At 39.4% G+C, this 25,761-nt stretch overlaps 1 protein-coding gene across 5 annotated transcripts; it reads right to left on the bottom strand.

Moving 5' to 3' along the window:
• Positions 1-7,676: 7,676 nt before the first annotated feature.
• On the bottom strand, positions 7,677-24,532 carry LOC119800873 (guanylate-binding protein 5-like). 5 transcript variants are annotated; one of them, XM_038311214.1, is made up of 11 exons: positions 24,401-24,532; positions 18,005-18,216; positions 17,192-17,319; positions 15,943-16,052; positions 14,383-14,576; positions 13,855-14,097; positions 12,492-12,772; positions 10,971-11,183; positions 10,059-10,161; positions 9,740-9,921; positions 7,677-8,248 (listed from the first exon to the last, which is right to left on the bottom strand). In XM_038311214.1, the coding sequence occupies exons 2-11, from the start codon at positions 18,192-18,194 to the stop codon at positions 8,126-8,128; spliced, it is 1,767 nt and encodes a 588-aa protein (XP_038167142.1). In that variant the 5' UTR covers positions 18,195-18,216; positions 24,401-24,532; the 3' UTR covers positions 7,677-8,125. The 5 variants fall into 5 exon arrangements, with proteins under 5 accessions (XP_038167142.1, XP_038167143.1, XP_038167141.1 ...); XM_038311215.1 differs by having other exon boundaries at positions 18,005-18,213; positions 24,401-24,497; XM_038311213.1 differs by lacking the exon at positions 24,401-24,532 and adding an exon at positions 20,922-21,057 and having other exon boundaries at positions 18,005-18,246.
• Between the last annotated feature and the right edge of the window lie 1,229 nt (positions 24,533-25,761).

Raw genomic sequence — 25,761 nt, 5'->3', positions numbered from 1 at the left:
GTCCATAGTTCTGTGCCAGATGACCAGGCGAAAACAAAAAATAATTTGCTGAGTCTCCAAATATGGACTTTTATTGGAGAATAACAGAGTGTGGCAACAGGGATATGCCAGCTCCTACCACAGTGAGCTATTAGCTTATTTGAAGATGTTGATGCAAATGGATATTTTTAACTTGAAAGTTTTCAGCCCATGCACATTAATGCTGTACATATTAACAGGGTAATGGATGTTTACACATGTTTACACACATGGTGTGTGGTGTAGATTGGGTTAACAGAGTTAACATTTCTTTTTGAGGCGTGTACCCCCACTGTAACCGGTACTCGCCTCAATGGGCAGCTGTACAAGAGAACACTGGCTTCTCTCTTTTCTACAGTTGCCACTGTAAATCCGCTTCCTATGTCTCCTACCATGGGAGTTTTTTAAAGGCAAAAGCAAAGTGATTGCAAGAGATGTTTTGAAAAACTTAAGTAAGCTTTGCTTTAAGTGCCTTTGCCCAGATGCCTGCTAACACACAACAGTCTGAGCTGTCATCTTTGTCTGGTTAAGTGTTTGGTGCATTTCATTTTAGGATGGTTTTTATGATTGGAATGTAACCTCATGTTGGATTGAGGAGCGTATATATTTAGAGAAGAATAGTAAAGTGTCTGTGCTCGATGCCTCCCCGGGGTTCCCTAGGCATCATCTTACTGAGCTAGGGGCTAGGGCAGGCCTGAGAACTATCCCTCCGTATGTCTTCAGTTGGGAATGTAGGTTTGATGCCCATCTGTCAGTTAACTGAAGTAAACTTAGCCCACGAAGCAATGGAAAATGTGAACTCTGTAAAATACTAGTTGTCAGACTCAAGGCTAGGACATGAATGCAATTTATTGCAGTTAGTCAGGGTGATTTGGGCAAATTGCAGGAAAAAATACAAGCTTGATAACTTTCATGAAAAAAAGCATTTTTATGATGCTTTTTTCAAGACCAAATGGACCCGTTTCAGATTGACTTGTTCCCTGTAGCAAGATTGTAAAAACTATGGGAATGTAGAACTAAGACCCTGTTCAATGGAGCACAATGAGATCTTCCTGAAATTCCCAGAAAATAATGATCCAACATGTGGGAGAACTGTAATAAGGTGAGTTCAAGGACTTCAGCAGAATCTAGACGGATTTGAGACTTTAATGAGGCATATGTCTGGGCTCCAGCATCCTCTCCTCCTCTTGGGCAGTTTTCTTTTCTCCTCTCTATTTCTTCCATCATTTGATTAATACTTAACTTGAAGCTTCCCTCTTTATTATCCACAGCTGGCTTCTTGCTTCTCTGTTGTTCTTTACAATTTTTTTAGTGTCTCCTTCATGGCTCACTTAGTGCTATGCAGAGGCCATGGAAGACAAAAGACTGCCTGGGCTAATTTCTCCCTGAGCCATTAAGAGCTGAATTTGCAATGTAGTGGGAAAGGCCATGCTCAGCTGATGTGAAACCACAGCTAACCACTTGTTAGTTTTCAGATTCAGCACAGTGTGCATGCCACGAAAAGAGAGAAATACCTTCTTCCTGTTCAGCCTCCAAAGAGATGAGCTCTGCTCATTAACTTGTATAGCTTGTATTCATCAGTGGAACTGCTAACTAAAGGATTAATTTTCCCATTGCTGCCTACTGTCCAGGAATTTCAAGAGTAACACCACTGCCCAAGGAAGCACAAAGAGCAACAGACAGGACTTCAGCCTCTTTCTGAATACATCATTGTTCTATGCAATCAGATACTGGACCCAGTAGACTTCACATCCTTTCTTGAAATACCTTGTGTTTTCTTTCTAGCCATGGATAAACTAAAGTCTAGACTCTCATGAGACATGAATACTCCCCCACAGTAGCTCTTCTCTCAGTCTCTTAGACTCTTCCCGACCCAACTCACACCAGGTATCAGACAACCAGATTGCCATGCACTTCCCTAAGCACCCAGCTGATCATTTTTATATACTTGCACATTATTTTTCTTCTGCCTGGCAGCTGTTTAACTTTTAACCCTTAGTTTATGTATTGTTCCTTCATCTCAATACCCGTCTTCCTACCTAGAAACCTCCCCTGACCTTTCCCTGCGGCCCTACAGTATACTTTGAATTGTACTTTGGACTCCGCCAATTTTTACTATCGATTTTACTCAGTCACTGTGTGGTGTCTGACCCTGAGTGTTTCTTAAATATTTGTTGAATAGTTGATGGATAAAATATTTTAAAATCTCAGAATTACTTCTGATTGTTATCATAGCACCAGGATTGAAAAGGAGACTTTAAATAAAGTAATATGAGAAATAAGGACAGCATTTTGAAAGCAAAAAAAAAAATGTCAGGATGAAAACAAGTTATTGAAGTCAATATAGAAGTAGATTGCAAACATAAGCAAAAATTGCCGTAAGCATCTCCACCCACTTCCTTTAAATTAACCCAGAAACTTGAGGGTTTTTTTTTTCAGATCTCCACAGCACATTTATCATACATGTCCAAATCCAAATATGTGTCTCTGTGATATATATCCTATGCTCAAATACACATTTATTCACATAATAGGTAATGAATAAATGAAATAAATATCTCCCCTAGATGCCACCAATTATCTATGCTGGTAAATAGCACATGTTAGTCTTATAATGTTAAAATAACTCTTTACATTAGGCTAGAGAATGAAGATGATCATATGAAGAAATAAAAAGAGGAATTTAATGATTTTACTGAAAAGTAATATCTATCATTTTTCTGCATCATTTGCTGTCTGAATTTTATTTGCTTGACATATGAGATAGTTCATCCAGTAATAAAATATATTGCATGAAACAATTTAGGTATTTGAATTCATTGTGATTTTCCATTTATAGCAACTTCCAGTCTGATGAGCTATGCTTAACATTAAAAACAGGTCAAAACACACAACAAAGAGGATGAATTTGTAAGCGTTAGAAAATTATGGCATTGAAAGCTCTCTACACACTTTTATTCCATACTAATTCTATTAACATGACTTAGACCAGTGCTGAGTCATAAATTTCCTAGATGATTTTAAACTCCAACCACTAGAATCTTTCAAGTAATAACAATCCCCAGGAACCAACCACCAGTCACCAATATCAGAGCAAAACTTGATGTCATTGGAAAATGATAGGGCTTAGAAGTTTCTGCCTTCTGAGCCCTTCCCTTCCCAGACCTTGCTCTGATAACTGGGATCAGTTCAAACTCTCCTCTAGGTTGACATCTTTACAGATGGACTCTTTCTCTGTTTCCAGATACAGAATAGAATCCTGATTACATCAGACGAGATCTGGAAAGAAACATGTAGATACATCTGAGTCCCCAACTCCACCTCTGATTTTATTTCAGATCAAAGAGGATTTGGCCTCTGTTAGCTCTGGCCCAATTACATAAATGGGTCACAGAAAATGCTTATATTATATATTTACAAACCAAAATTTAAAGTACATTGGTGATATTAGCTTTTGTCTACTGTCTTTTTATTGTAACTAAGTTTCAATAAAGAAGAAAGTCGTAGTTTCCCTTACTGGAAGTTCAGTGAAATATGGAAGGATACTGCAGCTGCTACAGGGCCTGGAGGTTGGTGGTGTTCACACTCATGTAGACAAGTATTGCCTAGAAGCACAGCAAGGCCAAAGGTCCATGAGTCATTCTTTGGGTCACTCTAGAAGGCACATGAAGGCATGGGACTAAGGGGCACATTCTTCATTTCTTCTACACGTATTAAATATTTGAGCTGGACTTTATGCCGTTCAATAGTAAACAAATCACATAAGTTTGAAGACAACCAAAAATGTCAAATCTAATTCTGTATATTAGTACCAATCCTTTAAGAACCTCATTTACACTATTTTGTATGTAGAGAAGAAAATGACATTTTTTTTCAGTGTCAGTGAAATGCTTACTATAGTCCATTAGAATATGATAGGTCCAGAATTAAAAATTGTTTTTGTAGAAAACTTGTGTTAACCATGGTTATATCAGGGGCATGCATGCTACTCAACTAAATTCAGAAAACTGTCAGTACCCATTTATAAAAAGCTAGACACTGTCTTCATGATACAGATAAATATTTCCTTAGGACAACAATATGATTATTTTCAGAGACAAACATGCAAACATAAATATAAATACTATAATTATCTCCAGTAGGATTAGAAGAGTATAGGATTATATAAAATAAAACGAGTAATTTAGATGAGGGAACCAGTGTTTTAAAACCTGAGACCTGGAGGACTGCTGGCAGACAGGAGGGAGGCTGCAGAACAAATCTCGGTTCTCTGTGCTTGGAATATAGCAGTGAACACACACATGTACACACACACACCTTCTACTGAGTCCTGATGGAGGAGAGTTATCTGTCTATGTTTCTTTCATTGGTTAATTAATAAAGAAAACTGCCTTGGCCCTTTAAGAGACAGAAAATTAGGTAGGTGGAGTAGACAGAACAGAATTGTGGGAACAAGGAAGTAGAGTTGGAGAGACGCTTCAGGCAGTCTCCATAGGGAGTCTCCATGCTGCTCCTCTCCGAGATGGACGCAGGTTAAGATCTCTCCTGGTAAGCCACACCTCGTGGTGCTACCCAGATTACTAAATATGGGTTAAAGAAAGATGTAAAAATTAACCAATAAGAGGCTGAAACTATGGGCCAGGCAGTATTTAAAAGAATACAGTTTCCGTGTAATTATTTTGGGTAAAGCTAGCCGGGTGGCGGGACGCAGCCCCGCCGCTTCACACTACAGAGTCCATAGGAACATTATTAGCATTGCTCATATGAACATGTGTCCAGAACTGATCACTTGGAATTTGACGATTTATGTGGGAGCTCTTTCTGGAAGAACTGATTCTCCCTCAAAGCAGCCATTGCCTTCCTGCAGCTCCTCATTTGGAGTGCAGTTATGTGGAATTTCCCATCCATGTTAGCACCGCATCTGGTGCTGCCATTATGCTGATCTTCTCTAGAAAACAATAATGTTGTGGGTTTTGGGGGTGTGTTTTCCCTGTTCTGTCTAGAGGACACTATCTGGAGGCAAGGGTCTTGATGCCTTCTGCATTATTACAATCTTCCTGCCCTTCTTCCGCAGTTCTTTCTGAGCCCTTCGAGTAGGTGTTGCATTGCAGGTGTATATTACTGAATTCTAAGGGGGAGAATATATGAAATATATACAAAGTTATAAGGTGTAAGGGTTTTGTTGTTTATTTGTTTGCATGGGGATTTTTGTTCTTACTGCAAAGGAGAACTAAGATAATAAAACCTAAGAAGAGATTTTTAACTCCAAATTTAACTAGAACGAGATTAATTCTAGTATATTATGTTGATGCATGCATGGGTCATACATGTTTTAAAAGTATAGGATAAAGAAACAAGAGCAAACCTGAGAGTTATTTTTACAGTTACTTAATTCAAAGGGATATGAATATTCCATATTATTGTGGAATATGGCTATATTTTTAAAAACATACAAAGTACAAATTCCAGCAACTAAGTCATCTGGAAGATGAGCATCTTTTCTATTTTTGTAAGGCCTGACAGAATATGTCAAGAAGGATCTGAGGTTGAAGTTAACAGTCAAGAAGAAACCACTGTACTGCAATATCTCTGCAGAGAGCCTAGGGCTTAGTCTCTCATTCTATAGGCCCACTTTAGGAAGAAGATAATGGGGTGCACATTCCTGCTCTTTTGCTGCAGCCCTTGGTGAATGCCCAAAGAGGTACAGTGTGTCCTGAGATTCAAGTATATGGGAACCAAATTCAAAGGCTAAATCATGGGCATAACACACAGCTGTAGGACCCACCCATGACAAGCTCAAAAGAGTCTCAGTAGTTTACCCTGGTTCCAAGAAAGACCACAAACTGAGACTGCCCAGGCACCACCCAGGAACAGACCACCCAAAGGAAATTCCTAACGTTCCAATCGTTGTAGATGGGATCACCTGTCAGTAAACACCCAGTGCTTTTCACCAGAACACTCCAAGACAAATGTCAGCCAATCAGGTGTCCCGAACCTTAGAAATCCCTCACCCTTACCTTTGCTACTATAAAAACCCAATCCTAAATGAGCATGGAGTTCTCCAATCACTCCAATACATTAGGCACAGAGAGAGTCCAAGTTTACAAACTTGTGTAAGAATAAAGACTTTTGCTCTTACACGCAGAATTCAGTCCTTTAGTTGGTTATTTTGAAGGGGGGAACTCCATGATCTGGGCATAACAGCAACATCTAACTGCATGCCATCATTCGGTCACCTAAGTTGGTTCCTTCTGTTTTTATGCAACAGTCAGTGTGGAATTAATAATTTATGTTCATTTCTTCTCTTTTATTTTCACCCTCACTATTCCTTAAAAACTACTGGTGTTGTTAACATAATTTAATCCTTTCATCAAAATGGGATAGATAGATAGATAGATAGATAGATAGATAGATAGATAGATGATAGATAGATAGATAGATGATAGATAGATAGATAGATAGATAGATAGATAGATAGATAGATAGATAGATTGATAGATAGATAGATAATAGGAGAGAGAAAGAAACAGAGACAGAGAAGTCGATATATAAAAAATTCCTAATGCTCTCATCCAGAAGTAATCACTCATTTTGTTGAATATTCTTGCAGATTGTTTTCTCTACTTACTCTGAGCTGTCTATCTGGACTATAACGTCTTGGAACTAGTTTAACTTAAGTTCCTATTCTAAACGAAATAGTCACAATTCAAGCTCAAAGGTAAACATTTAATTAAAGTGAAAAAAAACCCTCACCATCATATTTGTAAACGGTGAAAATGCTTCATTATATTTCAGTTTCATTTCTTGCTCCTGCTAGGATGTTTCTGTCTTTTCTGTCTTATTATATGTGAATTTCAGTATGAGCAAGAATTGTAGTATATTAAGTTGAGGCATACAGAAGGATCAACTTAACACATTTTACATTTACATTCAATTTTATTGAGCAACAGAATGAGACTTACATAAGCAATTTTTTTTCTTTCTCTCTCTGTTGGCTTCTTGGTGGATGCAGGCAAGAACTATTCTACTAGAACAAACTAAAGTCTATTTACATCTGAATAACTACAATGAGCCAATGGTCAGAAGCATCTTAACAGAAAAGGGAAATGCACATTCCAAGCATAAATCTGTAAGTCTTAGCTATGCGACCAACAAAGCACAGCATTTAATTAAAAGAATTGTGAGACACACAGAAAAAAAACAAGTACAGTTATATATTTTAAGGAGATCAAGCAAATAGATGTGTGAATAGAAGACAGACTTAGAATGATTAGAAATCATTTAAAATTTCAAAAGTTTCAATTGCTAAAATGATTTTAAAAATCAGTATAATTGCTATGTAAGAATCCGGTGAAAAGTGGGCAATATGCATGGGCAGGTGTAGACTGTAAGGAAGAATTATTGAAATGGACAGAGCCAAATGGCAATTCTGTGTATCAGAAACACTGTATTGTGAAGAAGAATTTCTTTAATGAACATAACAAAAGATAAAATGTGCAGCCGGGCGGTGGTGGCGCACGCCTTTAATCCCAGCACTCGGGAGGCAGAGGCAGGCAGATCTCTGAGTTCGAGGCCAGCCTGGTCTACAAGAGCTAGTTCCAGGACAGGCTCTAGAAACTACAGGGAAACCCTGTCTCGAAAAACCAAAAAAAAAAAAGTGCAGCCGGCAGAGAAGACAATCAGTAGAAACAAATCTTATCTGTAAGTCAATGGCATGGTAGCTGGGCCTGTGACAAGGTTGACTATGTTATTCGGCTCCCAAAGAAGAAATACAGAGGAAAGAGAACATGCAAATGACCAACTTCCAGTACTGAGGAATCACACTGCCCAAAGACTACTACTCTATCCAGGTGAGAAATATGCATTGTTTCTGATTTCTCACTGGTACTTTCTTTCTGTCCACCAGCAGGAGAGATACACATGTGAGTCCAAGATATTGATCAAGTTAACACTGTGTAGGCAACGTAAAATGCCTTAAGACGAATATGACAGTTAGACAGGAGCATTGGGGTTTTATAACTACTGGGTTGTCTCAAGTCCTTTAGTCTCTTGCTCCTTTGTGTCTTCAATGAGAAGCAGTAAGGAAAGGAAGTCCTTCCTTTGGTGGTTAGCTTAAGATACATTGGTTATGTGATCGTGAGTGATAGACCATTTCTCTTGCGATTTGAAGCTGTTGATTGAGTTTTCTGAGTTGAGCTTCTTGTTCTGCCTTGATCCTCTCAGTCTCTTTCTAAGAGGAAATAAACAGAATTGATGGAGTTCAACAAAAATAAATGACACCCAACTCTTTTCTCATTCATTAATCATTGGTTCATCCATACTTATACTACTGTACGGTAGCAATAGACAATCCCTGAACAACTCTTCATCAGTATCTGTGCAACTACTTCTATCACTTTCCAACCCTTTTCTCTAGTTCCAGACCCAGTCTCTGAAACGTTAGTGTCCCTAGAATTCCACCCCAACATGACCTTCTTCCTTAGACCAAAACATTACCTTGGCAATCTCACTTACATAGTCTCTTCAATTCTCACACACTGAATATTGTCAGATAAGTTTCTACAAAAAGAGTCTGTACACAGAGCGACAAGGTACCATCCAGAGTGTCAAACACAACCATCTGAGTCCTATCTAAAAGGTAGAATACTTGTCACCACACTTTGACTGACAGGAGTGATGGCCCTCTCTGCCTTTCATGAAAGCAAGGGAATATGAAAAATAAATAGTAGTAGCTCCTGATAAAGCTAATACCTGTAGATATACTTGTAAGTCAGGGGACGGGTAGGGACAGTTTTATGAGTGGTGACTAGGAGTGTCATACTATCTCTGCAGAACCAACTATGTTTGAGATCCCATTTGTAAGCCTGTGTGATGCCAGCATTTGGGTTATTCTTGTGGAAATTCACTTAATTCACTTGAGAGCTGGGGACACAGTAGTTCTGCTTCATGGTGACTAGAGATTGCTTCATGGCAATCTAAAGGCTGTGTATGTGTTAAACAATGACTACTGCTTCTTGAGTGCTGGTAAAACTGAAGAGACAGGGGGCTGGAGAGATGGCTCAGTGGTTAAGAGCATTGCCTGCTCTTCCAAAGGTCCTGAGTTCAATTCCCAGCAACCACATGGTGGCTCACAACCATCTGTAATGAGGTCTGGCTCCCTCTCTGGCCTTCAGGCATACACACAGACAAAATATTGTATACATAATAAATAAATAAATATTTTTTAAAAAACTGAAGAGACAAACTACAAGTTAAAGAACAACGGAACCAGAAGTGACCAAGGGAAGACAGGAATAAAGACACAGAACATGAACCTCATGTAAAAATAATAACATGATCAAGACACATGATTGCCCAAAGCAAGTAACAAACAGAAGAGGTAGCTAATTAAGAAATGCCTCCGTTCTTATTTAATATTTTTTATACTCTATGCCAAACATCATTCTAAACACAAATACTAAAGCATTGATTATAACCTTGTAAAATACATATTCCTGCCTCTATGCTGCACTAAAGTATAGAAAGAAGAGGCAAATTGCATAAACACACATTTAGTAAAAGGTGAGACTTGGGATTGACATCCAGCAGTCTGACTTCAGAGTCTCTGCCCTGAGCTGTCCCCATAAGACTACCTTTCCCCTTGGGCCATCATGCTGTCACCTTGACAGATGGGAGACTGAGTAGCTGAGTAACATCCAAGAGGAAACAGTTCAACAAGTACCTTGATCTTCTCTGCCCTGATCCTCTCTTGCTCTGCCTGGAAGTTTGCTTTGTCAATCTCCATTTGCCTCAGTTTCTCTTGATGCAGTCTCTCCTGCTCTGCTCTCCTTTGTTTTTCCTGGATTCGAATTGCCTCCAACCTCTGTGCTTCAGCCCTGGCAGCTGCTGCTCTTTCTTGTTCAGCTGAGGAGAAAAGAAAGTCAGTCACAGTCTTTGGTGTGAGAACAGCGGCCTCTCCTTGCAAATGTTAGGAGACATTAAAAGACTGCGTTAACTTTCAACTTCCTGTGCACCATGCATTGCTTCCATTTCCTTCTCACCTTTCCTCGCAATCTCCTTGGCTGTGAGAGCCTGGTCTGTTTGTAGAATTGTATTGCTCAGTTGTTCTTTGGTCTTCAAATACTTCTGAAGCTCTTCCTCAGCCTGGGAACCCCAAAACATGCTGTTAGAACTAGGAAATGCTAATTTGCAAACCAGAAAATGTCTTTCTTTCTTTTCCCACTATCTTTCTTTCCTAGGGGATGCTCAGTCTGTACACGATGGGTGTGTCCATTAGTCTTCAGTCACGGAAATGATGTTGCCTTTGCCAATCAGAGCACCCAGGAATGCTACACCTAACAAACTTACCTATAGGTGGCTAAACTCTGAAACGTGGGTGTTTTAAAAACTAACGTGGGTGCTGCAAGATATGCTTGCCCTCCTCTGAGATGTAAGTCTCTAAAGGCAAGCTAAACTAGGGCTATGTCAGAGACTTCTGGATTTTTTGTTTTGTTTTGTTTTTGTTTTGATTGTTTGGTTGGTTGGTTGAATTTTTTTGGCAGGGGCGAGGGAGATTGCTTGAAAATGAAGTTAACAGTCAGGAAAATGAAGCAGGGGTTGGAAAGAAATAAATAGAAGGAAAATGGATGACGTCATTTGAACTCTGGCATGTATCTATACTTGAAATAAAAACCTTTTCAGCCAGTCAATTATTGGCTTTCCCTAAATTGGCTTCACTTATTGAGATTCTGACTTGTGTAATCCTAACCAGCCCCACTGATGTTCATAAACGCTGATGACTACAGCTGAAGTCTAGTGACGACAGTGATGGGTTTGCTTTCTTCTACAGCTGCCATTGAGTAGACGTTCTCTGCTAGAACACCGAAGCCAAGTACATTTCACCCAAAAGCAGAGTAACTCATGGACAGAGACAGAGAGTACATCACTGCACCTGTACTGGGAATGAAGGATACCTGTGTTCCCTTCCCTGGCTTCTGACGATACTGTGCCTTCAGCTGTTCCATCTTCTGAAGGAAAAGACTGTGGCCTCCTGGTTTAGCATAGATCCCCTGTGCCACTTCTTGCTCCAGAGGCTTAAAAATACTCTGAAGTAGGGTTGAGCAGTGGTCTGTAGAGGCTTCCTTGTTCTTCTTACAGATCTCATTCTGCTTTCCACTTAGTAGGGTCTTTAAAAGGGGGAAAAACATGAAAATGTTAGGTATACTTCAGTGCTCCTGGGAATTGTTTTTCAAAAGAATCTGCATTTAATTTCCTTAGAAACTTAGACAAACATGTGTAAGATTATATCCTTATCAAAGCTGGAAAATTTGCTAGAAAATATTTTATGAGAAGTTATGTTTACTTGGCAGTTTTCCTTTCTAACAGCAGATTTATTAAGTTGTTTCTTAAGGAACAGTGAGAAAGAACTCTTATTTTTGTTTTTTTTTGTTTCATTTGGTTTTGTTTGGTTTGGGTTTTTTTTTTTTTTTTTTTTTTTTTTTTTTTTTGGTAACAGGATTTCTGTGTGAAGCCCTGGCTATCCTAGAACTAGCTCTATAGACTAGGTTAGCCTTGAACTCACAGAGATAGTCCTACCTCTGCCTCCTTAGTGCTGTGATTAAAGGCACATACCACCACTGCCCAGCATGTTTGTATCTTTAATCTATTCATCTTGATATTTTCCTACATTTATGTAGTGAGGTTTACTCTTATTTACCCCACAATCTTTTCTCATTTTTTCTTCTCCATCTACTGCCTGCAACCCTTCTTATTCTCAGGAAGTCTCTCTCTCTCTCTCTCTCTCTCTCTCTCTCTCTCTCTCTCTCTCTCTGTGTGTGTGTGTGTGTGTGTTTGTGTGTGTGTGTTTGTGTGCACGCGCATGCACGCGTGTGCGCGTGTGTGTGTGTTTTACAGAATTTAATTGAGGTTACTTGAAACTCTTTTCTCAAGATGCTATTTCTATTTTAGATGTGATTTTATGGTTTCAGAGCTCTCACTTGCACCATAATTTTAAATGTAACCAACTGTTTAATTATGTTTCTTTCAGAGTTTTCGACTTCTAGGTGTATAAAATTGAGTCACTAGCTGCACTATCTGCTTATTCTATTAACCCTACTTTCACTGTATCTTAGTAAATGCCAAAGCAATTCTATCTACTTGACCAATTAAAAAGTAAATGCATTGTTAATGATTATTTTCATTGAGGGAAAAGAAATTCAAGGTTTTTTTATGGAGTGTGTGTGTGTGTGTGTGTGTATTTGTGTATTTGTGTGTGTGTGTGTGTGTTTTGAAAATGTCAGGATCCTTGGGGCCATATTCTTTTAGACTTTCCTATTTTGCAAATTAACTCACATCAAAGCCACACAAGTGACTGTCATTTCTTTCCCATCTAGTGGAAACTGATTTTTTTTCTAATTAATCCTATTTTCCAGTTGTAGAGTATTCTTGCCTTCTGTTGACTCTGATATCTACAAACAAATACAGAAAGTAATGACCTCCAACTCCTGCTGGAAACATTGGCCCTCATCCTTGAGAGAATGCTTCCTGAAGATGTCCATGGCTTCGTCCCCGCAGGTCCTGTGCAGGTCCAGCAGCTCCTGGAGGGTCTCCGTTGGCAGCTTCACCCTCTGGCTCATCTGCTGGTCATAGTGGGTGACAGCCTTTTGCACTGCAGCTGAGTTCTCTCTCCGGGCCAAGGCTACCACTGCATTCTCTATGCAGGGCAGAGCACCACTATTGATGGCATCGACGTAGGTCAGCACCAAGCTTTCTAGACCTTCAGAGAAGGAAGGGATGTTTGTATCATTTGCAGAAAAGGTCTAAGATTAATATGGAATCATTCTGAGAATGCTAATTATGTATTGCTTGCAGTTCTTCAGCATTCTACATAGAAATTCAAGTGGCCCAGAGAAGTTCTTTTGAAGAATTATAAGATGAAGATGACAAGTAGTTATTTCTTTGAGGAAAAGCATATAAAAATAACAAAAACCTAGTCAAATCTTTGTTGAAAGAAGAAAACAGAGGAATTCTTAAGACATATGTGATGATCTGTATTTTACCCTTCTCCACAGAGAAATAAGATGATCATATAAAAGTCATGAACACTCATCTCATTAACATGCTTTAGATTTTTGATACTTTAAACTTCCTATGCTTTTTTCTCTTTTTTTCTCAGTTTTCTATTCTATTTATTTTTTTCCTTTTTTGCTTTATTTTTATAACGGTTAGGGTGGTATGAGTTACTTTCCTCTGTAAATAGGATTCAGCAATCTTAAACCTTATTCTTCATCAAAACTCCTGTGTTTTTCTTCCTTGTCAGCTTCTGCATGAAAGTATTTCCTTTCACAATATTTGAAGTATTTGCCAAGTTCTAAAACATGGGGTTCTTAATATCAACTACATTAAATAGTGTGTATAGACACCTTTCAAGATTATAAACAATATGGGATTACGTTCAACATCTGTAGAATTTTTGCAACAGAAAAATTCTGTTTCTACAGGGAACATGTATGTATTTATCTTACCTTATTTTATCTTATCTCATGCGTATCAAATGCTATGTCACATAATAAAAATATAATTAATATATTATAGAAATTTTGTCAACACACATGAGTTAATCTGTTTCAAGATAAATAGGTAAAACTTCTATAATTGATGTCATCATTCTTAGGATTTTATATGATGCAACTTTGAGCTTTTACTAAAACAACACTAGAGGTAAGCTTGGTATCTGTGGTACATTGGATTTCCTTCCCAGCAATGACTGGCCCATTTGTCAATCATCAACAAAAAAAAAACTCTATGTGTCCTCCATTCTTTATGAGTTGACATAAAGTCCTTTTAAAAAGTACTCACAAGGTCCATTGACTTGGATGCCTCCTGGGAGAGACTTGGTCTTCGAATGTATGAAGATGTGAGAACAGAATTCTGACAACTCCTGCACAAATTCAGGACTCAGCTCATCACTTTTGAGTGTTTGAAGCCGGGAAAGCTTATTTCTCTTAGTGGGGGAATCAAAAACAAAGCATTTCTTCACTGGGAAGAACTTCTGTATGCATAGTCGCGGCAGATTGAATATTTCAGTTCTTTCATCACTACCTGAAGAAGGAAATAAAGGATTTAACATAGAATATAATTTATAACTTTAATCTATTCAATTTAAATAAATATCCTTTCTCCTGATGCTGCATTAAACATAAAGAATAAAGACTAACTAGGAAAGGAAAGCAAAACAATTAGAGAAATTTGTTCAATAACTGGAGACTAATAGAGTTTTGTGAAAGGGTTAGGTGGGTAAATATGGGAAATTATATACTTAGTTGACCATTTAAAACAAGTTCCTGGGTACTTTTCTTTCTTTTTCCCAGACTGAAGCTCTGTTACCTTGCTTCAGCTTCAGCGACTTCTCCAGATACTCATCTGATGTGATGGCATGCCCATCTGTTTCCAGACTCAGGTAGAAATCTCTCAGAGTCCACACCAAGTCTGGAAAGAAGCTCATGCCAGCCGGTTCTTCACTTTCATTAAGGTCAGAGGAGTTTCTTGTCCGGAGAAGATCTGTCATTTCTGTCACATTGCTGAGAACGATTGAGGAAATTGGCAAAAGTGGGACTGTATCTAATGCTTCCTTAAACTTCTTTTGCTCCCTTCTGCACTTAACTGAATTAACACTGCATTAGTAACATACTCGAGGGCTCTTTTCCTTGTGTTTCTACTCTGTATGATATTTTTATGTGTGTGTGTGTGTGTGTGTGTGTGATAGAATATTATTTTAACTATGTAAAGGTGTGTTACATTTGTTTGTGATGTAGACTATTGCTTTAATTGTGTGGAGCTGTTCTACTTTTGTTTATGTTGCATTTGTTTAATTACGTACAGAAGTGTTGCTTCTGTTTCATCTTGTCTGTCTAAGGTACCCTATTGGCTCGATAAGAAACCTAATGGCCAATAGCTAGGCAGGAAAGGGATAGGTGGGGCTTTCTGGCAGAGAGGAAAAATTAGGAGGAGAAATCCAGACGGAAGAAAGGAAAAATAAGAGAGAAGAAGGAAGAGAGAATGAAGGACACACCTGGGACAAGAAGCCAAGCAGATGCCAGGCAGCAGACGTGAGAACCACTGAAAGTACACTATACAGAAGTAAGAAAGGTAAAAAGCCCCAAGGCAAAAGGTAGATAAAGAGAAACAGGTTCATTCAGGTTAAAAGAGCTAGCCAGAAACATGTTTGAGCTATCCTGAGAATCCAAAACTAATAAGAAATCTCCTGTCATGATTTGCGAGCTTGTGGGTGACCTAAAAAAACTGGTGTGTGTGTGTGTGTGTACACATGCAGTTCTGTGTGTGCAGATGTGCATATCTATTGAGGCCAGACGTTGGTACTGGATATCTTCTTCTAGTTCTCTCCACCTTGTGTTTTGAGACAGTCTCTTACTGAATGTGAGACTACCTGATTGGCTCTACAGCTGACTAGGAAGCCCCAGGAGCCCTCCTGTCTTAGACTCCCCGCACCTATTCCCGGCCTTGGAGTGACAGGTACACACTGCCACGCCTGGCTCTTTTATTATTTATTTGTTTGCTTGTTTGTTTATTTATTTGTTTGTTTATTTATTTATTTATTGTTTATTTATTTGAGATACGGTGTCTCTGTAGTTTGGAACTAGCTCTTGTAGACCAGGCTGACCTCGAATTTACAGAGAACCGCCTGCCTCTGTCTCCCAAGTGTGGGGATTAAAGGAGTGCAGCACCACTACCTGACTCCATGCCTGGATTTTTACATAGATGTTATGGATCCAAACTCCTGTCCTCATTCTCGCGTGACAAACATTTCTCTGACTGAGGCATCACCATTGCCCCTTTGTTTTAACTGCTATGAGTCCAAAAAGTCTCATAGGTAAATAGATGGTGTGTTTTCTCCACTGTAGGACTGCCCTGGACCACAAAGGATACTGCAGTAGGTCGATAGCCCCCTGATCAATTTTGTTCATGGTGTTGTATACAATGGTGCTACTGAGAAGGATTGCCAGTGCGAAGATCTGAGTATCATTGTTTTCATTAATCTAGAACAGAAGAAATTGGAGTCATACATCGGGACATTCTTGGGTGAATATCACTAAAAATAAAATGTTAATATAAAGATATTAAACAAAGAAAAATAATTTGCATGCTTTCCCATTGGTAATTTTATACTACTGATTTATCATTCTTTGCTAACTCACTAGTCTTTCCTCTAATGACGCTTAGATGGTTGCAAAATGAGCAAGTTAGTAGGGCAACCAGAGTACTTAAAAGTAAAGTTTTACAGGGGCAAAACAGAACTGCCTTATATGCATGATACATATATCTGCATTACTTATTACTACCCATAAGGTGGTCTCATTAACAATCTTATCTCACTCCAAGACCATGTTGAAGAATGGGTTTATAATAACTTTTCCTATGCTGCAGATTGAGTAAATCAAGTTCAAATTATGGCTTATCATCTGTGAATCTTGACAAAACAGAAATTTTAAAATGAAGAAAAAGCAAAAACAAAAACTTTTTCACAGTGGACATTTAAGAGAAAGGTCTAGTAATACCCAAGAACCAGCTCATACTGGTTAAAAGGCATATCTCCCCAGGTCCAAATTCAACTCTGCATTGGAAACTTGAAGTCAATAAGAATGGCAACATTTAGGAAAAAGTGCTGTGCTTTAGACTGAAGTGTTTTATTTATGGTGAGTGGTGTATTAAATGCTTACCAGTGTACAACTAGAAAATGCCAGGGTGTCCACTGTTCACATAATTAGTTGGGAAAGACAAACAGAAAAACATTTGGAGAAACATCTTTTTTGTCAAAACCATGGAACTACAGGTACAGTCATGGTTTAGCAACTTGATCTAACCAGTAGTCAACTATTAGTCCACATTCTCTGTAGGACTGGGTTTGAAGCCGTGATTTAAATTCCACTATGCTTCAGTACTTAGGAAGTACTTAGTTTATCATCACGATAGTACTCTCAGTATGGACTCTGCCTTAGGAAGGTATTTTCTCACTCAATGCATCCAGGCTCTGCCTATTAAAAATAAAGGGCAAAAGTGCACTCAGGTCAACTGGAAATGCCCATTTTATGGGTAGTGAGAAGAGAAATTCCTGTACTAAGAGTATTTAGAGACCTGGGAAGATAAACCTAATCCAAACAGAATCCTCTCTCCTTACCTTCTCAACATCTCCCAGGCCCTCAGTGTCAAGCAGAACTAGGGTGTGGTCTGGCTTCTGGGGGTGAGGCACACACCACATCCAGATTCCCTTGGTGTGAGACTGCACAGTGGATCCAACAGAAAAGCCTGAGAGGCAAAGGGAGTGGAATTGATGTAAGAGGGCATCTGGGAGTCAGGTGGTGGTGGTGCATACCTTCAATTCCAGCACTCAGGAAACAGAGGCAGGCTGATCTCTGTGAGTTCGAGGCCAGCCTGGTCTACAAAAGCTAGTTCCAGTACAGGCTCCAAAACTACAGAGAAACCCTGTCTCAAAAAACAAAAAGATAACAAAGAGGGCATCTGGAATTCAGGAATTCCCTTGAAAATTTAAGCTAGGATGCAAGAGAAGCAAATCGGCAAGACAGAAGAACAGACAAATGATGATATAATTAGAAGTAAAGGAATGGGCAAAGAGTATTAATCACTTAAAGTTGACATCTGATGCTATTTTAAAAATATAATCTTATGCTTCTAAAAACTTAAGAGTTTGATTTTATTTCATTTGATTTATTTTGTTGAATTTATTTCATTGATGTCTTAGTTCTTATAAAGGTAATATATTTTACTTTTTCTGGGAAGATGTTGAGGAATAAACACATGCTAAGTCACAGACAGGGAGCTTCCCTTTAGCTACCAAAAGATGCTAACAGTGGCTGTGGCACAAACACAGAATCTAGACGGGTCCCCAAGGTTCTCTCCTCACACCCTAGGCTGGATGCTCAAAGTATGGGTGGATAGAGGGGACTCAGCAAGCATTGTTGGTGTTGCTCACCTTTCTCCTTCCCAGCCAGCTTGTTCATCAGGTAGGATTTGCCTGTACGGTAAAGGCCCACGATGGCCACCACTACCACCGGCTGTGTGATGGCAGACAGAATCTTTAGAGCTTCCTGGTTGGCCACTAGCTGTTCCTCATTGTTCTCAATGAGGCACATGGGTTCTGGCATGTGGATCTCTGGAGCCATGTCTAAAATCTTTCTTTGTCTGCTGGAGAAGAAACAGGATGACCTGAAATTCCTAGTATTTAAAGAAAGGCATTTTACCCACTGAATCCTGGAATAAATGATCTGAAAGCATTGCCTGAGTTTCTGAGATATTGAAAACTAAAAACTAAGAACTAAAAATAAGTAGCAAAGTACAATAGCTCCTGCCTGTTCACAGATCTATAATAGCATATACTACAGACTCTTAAGTTCTTGTTAGACTCGGGAAACCCATATTGTTAGCCTACCTACTAACAGTTTGGGTCTAGCACATTCCATTGGCTGCCAGCTTGCTAATGTTTCCTGGCGTGTACCTACTGGTATCCTTAGATTGTTTGACTGTGACATGTCGTGCACTCTCTTACTGAGCTATATGACCAAACTGCGCCACTTCCTTGCCACCAAGCCATAATTCTAACATATATCATTTTCAAAGACATTATACATGTTTACTTATTAAAGTGGTACTTTCAAAAACATTTTTACATAGATATGAATGTCCTTTATTAATCCTAAACTTCAAAGCATGATCATTTTGTAATCAGCAAAATGATTGAAAAGACCTTACTGGTATGCTGACAACTGTCTAATAAAATAGTTTAAGCTGAATTATAAAGGTAACACATGCTTTTTGGTCGCATTTATCAGAGAGACAGCTATCTTCCATTTTAGTATTGACTATTTAATAGAGAAGCTAAAAAGCCATGATCTTCATTGAATTCATTTTTCATTACAAAACAGTAACAAGAAAACCTCTGAATTAGTTGCACCCGCAGGCCATAAACAAGGATGGGTTATTTTGCGATTGTATTTAATGGTCATAAAGACACATTTTCTCCTCATGCTCAGAGCCAGGGCAGGGTATATCATGCCTGTGGCTATGAAACTGAAACAGAAACTGTTTTGCTACGAGCAGACAGTGGCAGATTCACCACAGATGGCAAATGTCAAGCCATGAGCATTAGGAAGTACCTAGTGCAAGCCCATGCCAGAAAACAGCCTTATCTTAGTGAACTGAGAATCTAATGCCAAGTGCTTGCCCATTCTAACCCATCTCTAGTGTGATATTGCTACCCTCTATCAGTAGTTGCCTTATCTATACACAGCAGGAATTAAAATAATTTTTTTGCAGACTATATAGATGTAGCTTTCAGTGATGATCTACAATTAGCCAAGACAAGAAAGATCACATCTGCACGTGATATGGAGGTTTAGAGGCCCTTGTAATTTTGGATGATGTCAGTAATGGAGGAAGAAACTAACTTAATTGAATGTTCAGCCTTTATAAAGAGCATTAGTACTGTGTGTTTCTAGTAATAGTATTTTACGTGTTAGCACCAAACAGTGTCTGAATAGAATCCTTAATGGTTTTACTGCAGTATGCTTCCTACAAGTCAGAAGCAAACAAATCTATATGCATTTGTATCAGTAGAGAGCTGGCTGGAGTGGTGGATCAGTGGTTAAACGCACCCGAAGTAGAACACCTGGGTTTGGTTGAACCCACATCAAGTGACTCAACTACCTATAACACCGGTGCCAGGGGACCTGATGCTCTTCTTAGCTCTATGGACAGCTGCACAGTGGGGAGTGTGTGTGTGTGTGTGTGTGTGTGTGTGAGAGAGAGAGAGAGAGAGAGAGAGAGAGAGAGAGAGAGAGAGTTTGTGTGTGTGAGAGTGTGTGGGGGGGGGGTGACTACAGAGAAGAAAACTACTATGAAATCTGAGAGAAAATGCTGAGGAGTTCTGGGGACAAACCTCTGGAAGAAAACAGGTCCTTGTAGTTTTAGCTCAGGTTCGCAGGACAAAACTGAGCGCAAAAGAGGTTAAAAAGCGAGTGACTGCCAAGGAAAAAAGCGCCTGGAAACTTCAAGAGACCACAGCAAAGCTGAAAGCCAACTGCAGTGTCAGGGAGTGTCTCCTGCTGTGCCTTGGAGTTTCACCTTTTCTTTGTCTTGCATTTTTGTTTTGTCTTCAGCATCTTAGATATTGACATTGCAACTCAACCTTTGTTCTTCCTCGTGCCAAGAAACAGTTGCCTGCTGTTCTAAGAATCCCCCAGGTCACAGACTGAAGGGGCTGCTGCATCAGGGGTTTTTTTTGGGGGGGGGATGCTTTGATCCCATTTTTATTTTTTAGCTATGTTAATTTTCTAGCCCTTTCAACTTTCATTAATTTTTTAAAATTTATTTTTGATTTTTACATACCAACCCCACCCAGTTCCTCGCACTTCCTCTTCTCTGTCATGTGACTTGATCTTTTGGGGAGGGGGCCCTGATAGTGGCACCAGAACCTATCCCAGGGGCATGAACTACCTTTTTAGAGCCCATTCCCTGTGCTGGGACACCTTGCTAAGCCTTGATACAGCAGGAGGGGCTTGGTCCTGCAGCAGGTCTTAAAGGCAGAGGAATTTAAGCAGTGGTTGTGGATGCCAAGAAGTTATAACGAAGCGATGAAAGAAAAACAGCTGGAAGGCATTTCTAGGCTTCAGTTTAGTCCCTACCCAGGCTGCCTCTCATCATCAGGAAGCAAATGTGACACTGAGTAAACCCTCTGACTGACAGGTGAACAATTGTTTGTCTGATAACACTGTGACTTAGTCTTCCTTAGGGCTGATCCAGCATCCCAGGCTAAGATGCATTCCATCCTGGAGAGAATATTTTAAAAACTAAACCATAACAGTCTCTGCCCTCTCATGCATGTCCAATCTTACCTTAACAAAAACTGAGGAGCCAAGTCAGAGCAAGAGCTGGGAAGAAAGCAGCTTCAAAGAGGACTTTGCCAGAGTGCAAACCTGTTGTCTGTTTTTAGCTGTGCTTTTTTCTCTTAAATACTGGCCAGTTCTGGGAATTCCCTTTCTTCCCCCAGCTCTCTAGCAGAGAACTTATGAAATATAAAGAAAAAACTAACATGGTTAGTTCACAATCCTGAAAGGAAACTGAAACTACCCAAGCTCAGACCATTCAGTTAAAGACGATTTCCTTTAACTGCATTGTCCCGTGAAAGGTGTGGATACATTGAACTGATTTCCCAGATGTTGCCCATTGTTGCTGAAGCAGAAATTTCTCTTTCAGAATTGACATCTTTCTTAAATATTGGGAGCATGGTTCATTTTGTTCCTTTTAAATTAGAGTGATGTTATACCTGGTTTCGAGGCCGGTACTTTTTGAGCGCAAATCGCACTTACTACTTGAGGACTAATTTCTTGCAATTGTATCTGCATGCACTTAGGATAAAATTTGTATTGTTGGTAGTAGGTTGACCCAGAGTCACAGGGTCTCTTTTGTGAGTTCTAAAATACCATATACAAAAGAAATAAAACCAGGCTTAAAAGGAAAGTTCAAGACCATTTTATTGGAGTTCAAAGAAAAAAGCAAAGGGGAAAGGGAGGTGGGGGGGGGGGGGGAGACAGCAGTTCTCAGCAGGGAACCAGAAGCGGGAGGTGGGGTAGAACAAGAGCAAGTCATGCTTTCCAGGTTAGAGACCAAGCTGTCTGTCAAGCAGGCGCAGCAGTGAAAGTCCCTAAATATCTGCATGGGGTGTGGACCTTCCTCCCAGCAACAGACAGAGATGTTAAATCCCAAAGTTGGCTTGATCCAGGAGATGATGACAGCCCCAAGCTGGAATCTTGAATCTAGCCTGTGAGAGACACTGGATCAGAGGACACACTAAGCCAGACCTAGATTCTGATGAGCTTAAGAAACTGTGATATCAAAAGTGCCATTGGTTCAAGCCTGGATGCTTTGGAAAGGGGGTTGGGAAATAACAGATGACTAATCAAGAACCATCTGACATCTAACACTGTGGGTGGCTATAGTCTGGGTTTTGTAGTTTTATAACTTACTTTACATACGATGTTCCATTTAATGGTTGGCTTAGTCTGTTCAACCTTTTATTTTAGAATCCTTCAAGTTTGAAGGTGCAGTAAAATATTCTGCATATATACCCAGGAATAGAATAAAATGGTCAGATAGTGTGAATTTGTCCACATTATGGAAGATGTTATAAATCATTCTGCAATGTGATTTCCCAAGTCTGGGTTCCTGCAGCAATGAATGGGAATTCACGGTGCATCAAATATCACCATTGAAATGCCAGAATTCTACATTGTTATCACTCGGAGGAATTCATGGTTTTAATTGTAGGGTTTGTTTTGGTTTTTTGAGAATGAATTATAGTTAGAGAAATGAAAACCCCTTTCCTTGTCATTGCTTTTTAGGATATGTGCAATCAAGACACTTGATGTTTTTATGTTATAAAGTTTTAAACTTCACTTACAGATTAATTCAACTCATGTCCTTAATATGAGATGTGTGTACACTAAAAACTGCAGTGTGCCTTTTCATTCTCTCGTTGTGTCTTAGGATGAATAGGAGGTTTTAGTGCTAATCTGACTAAACCAATGGGTTCTTTGTTGATATCTAGTGCTTTTCTCTCCTATTTTCCATTATGAAAGACCTGAAACTAATGTCAACCATTTCTGAAAATACTTTCTCATTCACAGTTTTAAAAATCTACAGTCCTCTTAATCGATTTCTCTGAATGCCAGTAGTAGTAAGCTAAATTTTGTCACTCTTGAATGCAAATGCAAATGACCCAACTTCCTTACTGACAAGAGCATCCTTCCCTTTTAGCTGCAATGCCTTGAATCACCACGTACGTTGAGTCTGCACGTGTGTATTTATCCCATTATGCTCACAACCACATTATCCTGTATTAGTTCCTCTAGTCTTGGTTCCGGTTTGAAATCACTAATAGAATTTGTGATGTTTTGTTTTCCCCTGTTGTTGGGGTTAGGGTTTCTATTGCTGTGATGAAATACCATGAACAAACTGCAAGTTGAGGAAGAAAAGATTTATGTGACTTTCATATCCAAAGGCACAGTTCATTGAGGAAGTCAAGGTAGGAACTCAAAAAGGACAGGACCCCGGAGGCAGGTTTCTGATGTAGAGGCCATGGAGGGGTGTTACCTACCAGCTTTTCCTAAAGGCTTGTTTAGCCTGCTTTCTTTTAGAACCCAGGACCACCCCCCCAGGGATGGCCCCACCCATAATGGGCTGGGAGAAAATACGCTACAGGCTTACCTACAGCCCCATCTTTTGGAAACATTTTCTCATTTGAGAGTCTCGCCTTTCAGATGATTTTAGCTTATATCAAGTTGATGCCTGTGGATTTTATAAGCTGATTAATTTTCTCTGAAATAGTCGTCGGAGTTTTGTTTGCTATTGCATTAAAAGTGAAGATGAATGTGCATAGAAATGTCATATTAAAAATAAATAAATTTTATAAGCAATTTTTCTAGATAGGCCTGTCTATTTCTTGACTCTTTTTAAGTCATCTAGAATTCTTGCATAATTGTCTAGATACAGTTCTGGAAATTTTATAACATTTATTATGGAGTAAGTATTGAGTAAAGTTGTCAAATACAACTATATCCAATGTACACATTTTACAAGTGTACAACTTCATGAATTTTCTTAACACACTATCAGAAATAAAATAAAAAGACAGCATGCCAGGGGATCCCCCTCATGTCCGTGTTCAGTATCTACTGCCTCTGCTTTGCCCCTTCAATGAAAACAAATAAGCCCACTGCAAGCATCATACACTGAGTTCCATCTAGTGACTAGACCAGCATTATTCAGTGTGATTATGTGAGACTTGTCTGCCTCCTTTTCATTTAGCAGACGTGTAGTGAAGATATAGTTGGGGAATAAAGCAAACTTCATATCTTGGCTATTTTGTGTCTTTTTTCTTGTTATGACAAAATGACAATCTATGTCATATACATATATGTTATCAATATTCTATCTGCACTTGGTTATATGTTTCACATAGGTTATGTGTGTGTTTATTATTTTCTTGCAGCTATTAAAATAATTATATTTGCTTATTAGTACTAATGTCAGTCGTTTTTGGTTTTGGTTTTTTTTATTTCTCATCTTGTTTTTTCCTTATTTATAGAACACTCACAACATTCCATAGGGTGTCAGCATCAGCTCATCCTCCTATACCGGTGCTCACCACAGTCCTGGGACGCCAGGAGCTGAGTCTCTAGGGATTTCCAGTGGAACACAAAGACTCTGGTAAGAAACTTATTTTTTTCAGCTGTCAGTTTTACCCTGTGCTTATCTATAAGGTCAATGCAGCTACAAACAGAGTCCAGAATTTCTGAGATAGATGTCCACTCACCTTCCAAAGATTCCATTCTATGGGATTCCTTTAATAGACTCCTTTCCCGTGGAATCATTCACTTCCCAAGAGAGAGTAATCTCTAACTCGAATGTGTAGTCTCAGAGTACATGACCTCAAAATGAAAAGTCAGATTGATGACACATTTTGTTTTCCTATGGTGCTTGAGTGAACTCAGAGGTAGAATCAGATACAGTCCAACCGCAGATTGAGTTGTGCAATGTCAGCGGAATTGTTGCTGTCTTCATGAGTGTGGTAGCCCCTTGGCTTGGGGACACTAACTTAACCTGAGAAAGAGTCGGACTAAGCACTTTATGGAAGCCCCACTCCCAAATGGAAAACTCCAAAACTCACAGGCAAGTACAGGAATTCAGCTGAAGGTCTAGAATGGTGGCTGTTGTTAAGACCTTCACTATCACATTTTGAGGGGACCTGTGGACTCTCACTCCTCTGCCCTTCCCCTTCCACCTGGCTCCTTTCTCTCCATTGCCTTATTCTCTCACCCTTCTCTATCTTATTGTGCTTTGAAGAGCAAGAATATATTATCTGATGGGATTTTGGTTTAGGTTTCACCAGTATATATAATCATCTGTCACCCCCTGCCCCTGTCCCATGATTATATGTATGCAAGAGATTCTATAAACACAAGCACAAACCCTCTTTATCAAGAATTGTCAGATCATGTTTTAAAATATCAAGCTTCTGGTTTTGCTTTTGTTATCCTGTTTTACCAATAGCTATTCTGTGATAGGCAATGGGAATGCTATGTTAGGACATCAACAACTAAAAAGAGCGGCCACCCTGACTTTGGAAGCCCTATGGAGGACAGGGGCACAGTTGACAGTGAGCAGACGTAGTGATGGCTCCAAGCATTTGGCCAAGTTCCCAGCCAGTGACGCTGTCCACACCATGGAGATTTTCTAGACTAGGAACTACAGATTGTCCCTGTAGAAGAAAGTGTAGAACAATAGTCTTCGAAAGTACCCTGGCATCTAGAGATATGACTTAGCAGGTAAAGTGTTTGCCATGTAAGCATGAGGACCTGAGTTCATATCCCCAGAACCCATGTAAAAGTCACATGCTCTACTGTGCATCTATCATCCCAGCACTCCTAACATCAAAACGGGAAGCACATAGGATCCTCTCAGAAACTTGTGGGGCCACGAGCATAGCTTAGGAAACAGAATGCAACTGAAGAGGGACCCTGCCTTAAACAAGGTGAAATGCACTCCCACATGAGTGTGTCGCACACGTGGCTACACTTACACACATTAACATGCATACATACACAGCAGCACACTTACACACACATACATAAGCAGAGAGAGAGAGAGAGAGAGAGAGAGAGAGAGAGATCGCAC

Source organism: Arvicola amphibius, chromosome 14, assembly GCF_903992535.2.
Source record: "Arvicola amphibius chromosome 14, mArvAmp1.2, whole genome shotgun sequence".
NCBI lineage: Eukaryota > Metazoa > Chordata > Mammalia > Rodentia > Cricetidae > Arvicola > Arvicola amphibius.
The sequence above is the reverse complement of the archived record's forward strand: the minus strand, read 5'-3'. Positions and strand labels throughout refer to the sequence as shown.